The sequence below is a fragment of the Ambystoma mexicanum genome, chromosome 3p, assembly GCF_040938575.1.
Source record: "Ambystoma mexicanum isolate Mex_15411 chromosome 3p, UKY_AmexF1_1, whole genome shotgun sequence".
In the NCBI taxonomy this organism is placed as follows: domain Eukaryota; kingdom Metazoa; phylum Chordata; class Amphibia; order Caudata; family Ambystomatidae; genus Ambystoma; species Ambystoma mexicanum.
Window position 1 is genome coordinate 44862895 of NC_090925.1, and position 7111 is coordinate 44870005.

Consider the following 7111-nt stretch of genomic DNA (forward strand, 5'->3'; position numbering starts at 1 on the left):
GAGTGTGCTTAGAAGAGGGAGTGTAGAGAGTGAATGTGAAGTACCACTTATATTTGTAGTATCCACCATATACAAAAATGCCTCATACGAGTTTATAAGTAGCTTCTAAAAACTTGTGAGAAAATAGTGATCTTAAAATGACACCAAAATAACGTTTGAATTCTTAAATAAATTGCATAGGTTTGAAATAGGGTTAATGTAAGATCTTATAAGATCCTTATAGAAAAGCCAATCCATTGTTGTATGTGTTTCAGGCTTCTTTTGGAGAGCCCTCATGGCATTCCTTACACAAATACATGTCCATGTCCTCAGTGAAACATACTTCTGTACAAATGTTCCTTTATTGTGTTAGCTGAGCATACTGAAAAGTGCCTTTACTATGATAACTGGGTATAATAAAAACTTAAAGAAAGACATTGCCATTAAGAGACCCCTAGTAGCAGAGGGAAAGGTCCTGTGGAAAAGATTCTAAGTGACCTAAACACAGACCCAGACACCCTTAGAGAATACTAGGCTAGCAGAGAACATCACACTGCCATTTCTCTACTGAGACTCACAGATCACCCCCACCCAAACCTCCACACACCCAGGTAAACTAATGAACTCCATGCAGCACGTCTTGTGATCTTTGCATCAATGTCAGATATCTATACACGTATTTGTAATCTTTGAGTAAATGAAAGCCAAATTAAATGTTATCTATGTATTGTGAGAACAATGTACATGTTAAGTGCCCAGTACAGAATCAGTGTTGGTGTTGTCACTCATAAATGGTCCAATTGACTCCATTTGGCCACATGCTGCATACTGTAATTGTTCCTTACTGCCATAACTCCCTGTGATCAGGGAACATAATGAAATGTGATACTTTTGCTCTAACTGTTCACAATGAAATCTTGCACTGCTCTGCTAAGTGGACATATCCTTGACAATGTGGTGTGTGCCTGGCCATTGTTTGTGCACGCTTTCATAGAAATACCACGCTGCTGTGGCCACTGGAAAAATTGTGAGAACATGATTTGCGTAGGTGTGTGTCAGTAAATAGGCGATGTGTAGGAAGTGTGAAGCATTCAACACATCTCTCACAGTCATTGCATCATTGACACTGTCAGAAATTACAGTAACATTTTCTCTTTCCTTTCAGCTCGACTTTAAAGCCAGCCTTAGCTTCATCTCTGCAGAAATGGGAGGAGAAAATTGGAGCACTGCAGAAGGGTTTCTGATTGCAGGGTTTTCCGATCTTCCACAGCTCCAAGTTCCCCTTTTTGCTGCACTGTTACTAGTTTACTTGATGACATTGGCGGGAAACCTTTTAATTATGGCAACAATTTATTGTAATGTACATCTGCATACACCCATGTACTTCTTCCTATCAAATGTGTCCTTCATCGACATCTGTCACACCTCAAACATTGTCCCAGAGTTGCTGGTCCATTTCTTCCAGGAAGGCTTGCATATGTCTATGACTGAGTGCCTGCTGCAGGTGTATTTGTTCATGGGCATGGTATGTACAGAAGTCCTCATTCTCACAGTCATGGCGTATGATCGATATGTGGCCATCTGCAACCCCTTGCGATACATGACTATCATGAATAAGGATGTGTGCATGCAGCTCGCTGTTGGGAGCTGGGCAGTGGGTCTCTTGGTAGCAGTACCATACGTTGCACTATTATCTGGGCTCTCCTACTGTGGGACCCACACCATCAATCACATCTTTTGTGATCTTACAGCCTTGATGAAGATTTCCTGCAGCAGCACTCGACGAATTGAAGTACTGATCTATGTCTCAGGTTCTATGATAACAATGCTGTCCTTTGTTTTAATCATCACTTCTTACATCAACATTGCCTCCTGCATCATGAAAATTAAATCTAGTGGAGGGAGGCGGAAGGCCTTCTTGACATGTGCCTCGCATCTCACGGTGGTATTGTTATTCTTTGGAACTATGTGTTCTACGTACATTCGACCAACGTCAACGTATTCAATGAAGGAGAATAAGATACTGTCCTTGTCGTACATCACTGTTACTCCAATGTGCAACCCCATAATTTACAGTCTGAAGAATGCAGAAGTTAAGAAAGGCCTGAGAACATTTTTATTAATTTAATGAAGGCAGAATGAACTTTACTTTCCAAAAGAAAACCATTTCGCAAATTTCTGCTGATATGTATGTCAAATTGAATTAATTCTTGTGTTCAGTGGTAAATATATGGACGGTTAAAGAGAAAACGGCAGTGCATGGCCAATTTCAGGTCTAAACGATATCCTTAAAAAGTTATTAAGCCTTGACAACACCTCCAAGTCTCATTTATGTTGCTTCTCAGGATTTTACAAAAACCTCTTGCAGCCCGAATCTGCCCACATCTTCCTTTGGAGCAATACATTAAAACAGGTGATCTTTCGGAGTTTTCATCAGGTTTGGGTTTATTCACAGTAAAAAGAAAAAATGAAAGGGGTCACATCAATGGGTCAAAAGCCTGTGGGAAGGGAGTGAAGGGGTCGCGAAAAGGGAGGAGTAATCAGAGGACAGGTCCAGGTTTATTTACAGGTAGGAAAGTGCCGAGCAGCTGTGAATGAGATCAAGATATTCAGAACATTAAGCTCTGTATGAAGATATTTGAGGACCGTGATGCACACAGCCCAGAAATGATCACAGGTTTGAACCTTAGTGGCTCAACTTTCCTTCTATCATAGGTTTATAATATAGATATGTAGACGTAGATAATGGTGTGATATCATGGCCTGACCAGCACCAATGCAGCTGCATCTGCACATCACTCATGGGGATGCAGGGGCAGAGCAACACGTACTGTTGAATGTGTAATGTAACAATATGTGAGTTCATGCAAGATATATACCACTGAAAGGCGCATAAGGCCGGGACTGCGTCAGGTTGCATGTAAGGTGGGCTTCATATAGTCATTGGTCCATATAGGTTTGATCACATATATATTATCGAGGTTAGCTATTTTTACAGCAGGAAGAGTATGTGAGTGCTTGAAATTTAACAAACATGTGAGCTACATGGCTGAATTGTCACTCTCTAATATGACGGGAGCATGTAGGTCACAAGTTTGAACTTTGTGGCTGGGCCGACTTAGCAGGTCTTGATACAGTTGGATAGAGCACAACATACCGGGGGAACTTGACCAACAGTGCACTCAGGATCAACAGGGAGAAATTCCACTGAATAGTGTACTCCGGGTAAACAGAAAGTAGTCCCACACACCCCCATCTTGCCAATGAATAATGGAGCACTTGCTCCAAGAGGGCATACTATGCACCTCTGTGTAAGTAACCATATTGGTAAGATCATCCTCGCAAATTGATTCTTTGCAGTTTCTAGTATTATCTGTGAATGAAGATTTACTCTGTGACTCCACCCGGTCCAGAAATGACTTAGGGCAGGTCACTAACTGTAGGTAGAAGATATTGCATTATTAGATGCCGGAAACAGTATGTGGAATGGATTTAGGCTGGTAATCCTTTGCATCAGAATGCTGTATTGGTAGTAAAAAGAACATGGTATTGTCCTTTCACCTTGCACACCAGGGCAGTTTACCATTGATATACCACCAGTCACCAATTTCCAAGGAATGAAGCACCGGCTCTGGCTCTTTTGGCATAGTTTATTCGATCTGTGAATAATAGACCTGAAACACCTCATCGATGCTCTGCAATAGTCTTGTACCAAGTCATCTATTAGAAGGACATCGGTATGAGACATTCTTAATGATGGTAATGCAGAAAGACACATGGGGCAGCCTAAAAGTATCTCATGCAGGATTACATCAGCTTTTCTGTCTACCCATTTCACATTTCAGCTCAGTGCACCTGGTCACTTGAGATTCATTTCAGAACATATTTTTGATATTCTATTTTTCAAAACTACATTCTGTCTTATTACTGCCCCTGCTGATTGTGGGTGATGTGGGCAGTGTAACTTTTGGAGAGCTGCTAGAAGTTTCTTGATAACCTCTCTCACTATGCATAATGTCAAATATTGTAATCCTTGGGACAAAGCCTCTTATTAAACTTTTACTACTGGTTTGGGGCTGTTTTTCAGCATGGATTTGCTTCCACCCGACTTGAGAACGTGTCCTCTAGAACTAAGATATACTGTAGGCCATTGCACTTTGGCATCTGAACAAAATCCAACAGTTTATAAAAAAAACGGTCTGCATGGCAGGGAATGTGTTCCAATAGTTTTTTTTTTCTCTGTGATTTTCCAGTATTATCTTGTTGACACATACTGTACTGTTCACAGTGATGTTTGCTCTAGTGAGGAAGGAAACGTAGGCCATACCAATCTGTTTTGCCTATCTAGGTGTTGGAAGCTTCCCACATCATTCTCATAATCGGTTCTCCATTTAAGGCGCCTGATCCCGTATACTAGCAAGATCCTATAGGGATGTACATGGTGGTGGCAGCTCCTGTCTCACTTTTAGAAATAGTTGTACAGCCTGGGAATTCAATAAGCTGCTGCTTTAGCCGCCTGTCAGCTAAAGAATTTCATTTTGCTTCTGCATCATAAATAAACCGACATACTGTGCATTTTACAATAGCTATATCTTTCAGTAAGGTGAGTACACCTAATAAGTCAGCGATATATTTTGCTATTTATGGAATCCCATTCATTTTCATACTTGACCAAAATAATGTACAACACCAAATGTACATTGAGAAATAATGTGTATTTAGTAACAGATATGTATTTTGCTAGCATGCATGCTCTTGTTAATGCATCAAGCTTGGCTATCTGAGACGGAAGATGTGCACTTTCTGTCACTGGTTGGGAAGAACATGCAGCGTTGTGTGCATCTTGGAGAGACAAGAGGCAGAAGCAAAGAAAAACACACCTTCTTTATACTACACATAGTGTGTGGTCTGTCCTTGGGAGGTCCATCCTCTCCCTCAGAGCAATGGAGGCCCACTGACTCAGAATGGCCAAAAGGCTCCTATTGTCACCTCCAGTACACTGTACAATCTCTAGACGCGGTTGTCATGAATCGTCGGATGTGTCCCTTTTGGACTTCCTGGTCCCTGGCACATCGGGGCTTGCACTCTGCGCTACTACCAACATGGCCGTCAAACAATGAACGTTGCTTACCAGCTTCTGCGCCGGACGTAGCATGTTCTATAAGTAAGCCACGCCCCCATAGCCCCGCGCATCTCAATGCTACCACTTGCAGTGGCTAGACGTGTGCTGCCGTAGTTCGCTCTCACTGACTACTCGATTCCTGGTTCCTGGTTCTATTATCCCTTCCTCCTTCATTCCCTTCTGTCCACCTTCCTCCTGTTTCCTGGACTTCTGTGTACCCGTTTCCGAGTACTCTTCTTCAACTCCTGGATTTCTTGGACATACTGAACGTTCCTGGCGTTGGAACGCCGAACACACACTGGACTCCGAAGACGTCCACACGGAACTATACAAGACCCGGTCTGTGCGCAAGAAGGCTCCTTCCAAGAGCTCCAGTAAACAACAGCGACAGGTGAGAAGGGGGGAAACCTGTGACAGATTGAGACGCCAACGAACTGAAATAGATACGAACATGGAGGTGGCACTTCAAGATCTCATGCGCGGCATGCAGGAGCTAACAACTGAAGTGCAGAATGTGGGATGTTTTTACCCATGCATCCGAGCCCTACCAGAAAAACTGTGCATTACTGGCATTGAAAACATCATGATGGCCAGAGCGTCCCAGAAAATGCACAGGGAAATGCATGAAGAATAGGCTGCCACCCATTTTTGCCGATGTTATGGGCACAGAAGGGCACTGCCTAAAACCACCACTGGGCTACACACAGTAGCCTGAAACCATTGCAAAAGGGGCAATGCTGATTGCCAAAAGCAACCCACAACTATTGGGAATTCATTCCTTCAACGGGCACAAAATTATTTTACTGCAGAACCACACCAGTGCCATGTGCTGAACCTGGATAATATACTTCCATGTAAAATCTCTTGTTTGGAATGCATTCATTCAAGACTGATCCAAAAAATGGACGCAGTACCGATAAATACCTCAAGGCGGCGCTAGCGGTCTAAACTCTGACAGGGAAACTGCATGTCAGGAGTTGCAGGAGAGGCCTTTACATCAAAGGCTGGGAGTTAATTAAAATCTTAACTACATGCTGTTCCCAGAAGACAATCTGATTTAATTAACAGGCCAAAAGGCTTGGAACCCTTCTCACCTCAGGAAGCCCAGGAAACCACATGGTCATACTAACCAAATGCAAAGTGGCTCCCTGGTCTGCTGGCCTCAGCCTCCCAGAGACCACACAATAGGCTCTTGCACTTGAATAGAATATGCTGAGGTTGACTGTTGACTGTACACAAAGAGCTCCAGCAGAAGAGACATGTGATCACTGACCCACCCAAGTCTTGGAGGCGGACTCCAACACTCTGAGAACTGAATTGAAAGCAAAATATATTTTACAGAAACACTGATAACTCTTGGTAACCGGATGACAGAAATGTGATATGTGGGGAACCTTAAAATGGAAACTTTGCCTACAATTCAAGCCCAAACTCCAATTTGTGTTATGTTCTGGGGCAAAACCCCGCCATTTATTGACACCACAGACACTGTATTTAAGCTAGACAAATGGAAAGTTACTGGGATATGTGTAGTAGGAGGGTGTACATTTGTATAAATTTTAATGAAAAACCAATATTGCAAAACCAGTTAAAAAGCGCAAAGTGTTGCCATTTCGGAATGCAAGCCCCCAGGAAGAGCAGAGTTTGAACAGAGTATACCTCATGTGATATGTGATGGGTGCATGTAATTTCAAACCACTGTGTATCTATGAAATATGTATTTGGGTCAAATATAGATTTGTGTGGAAACTGACCAGGGGAGGATCCTCCGACCCATAAAACCTACAGCATCACTCTGACTCACATTTCCTTCCCCCAATCATGGGAGAGGGGAGAATTGGGCCAATGACAAGTAGAGAGGGGCAGGTTTAGCTAGGCCCAGGCACACACCCATTTTCAAAACACATAAAAAGAGACTACTGGGACAGGTAGACATTCAAATCCAGTTGCTGTGTAGCGTTTTGCCGGACCACACAACATCCAGAAGATACTAGTTCCAGACTGACTCCA

The 7111-nt window shown here is 42.8% G+C and overlaps 1 protein-coding gene across 1 annotated transcript; it reads left to right on the forward strand.

The window, feature by feature from the left end:
- The first annotated feature begins 1183 nt into the window (after nt 1–1183).
- LOC138579704 (olfactory receptor 5V1-like) lies at nt 1184–2107 on the forward strand. Its single transcript, XM_069649943.1, has one exon. The coding sequence runs from the start codon at nt 1184–1186 to the stop codon at nt 2105–2107; it is 924 nt and encodes a 307-aa protein (XP_069506044.1).
- Nucleotides 2108–7111: the final 5004 nt, after the last annotated feature.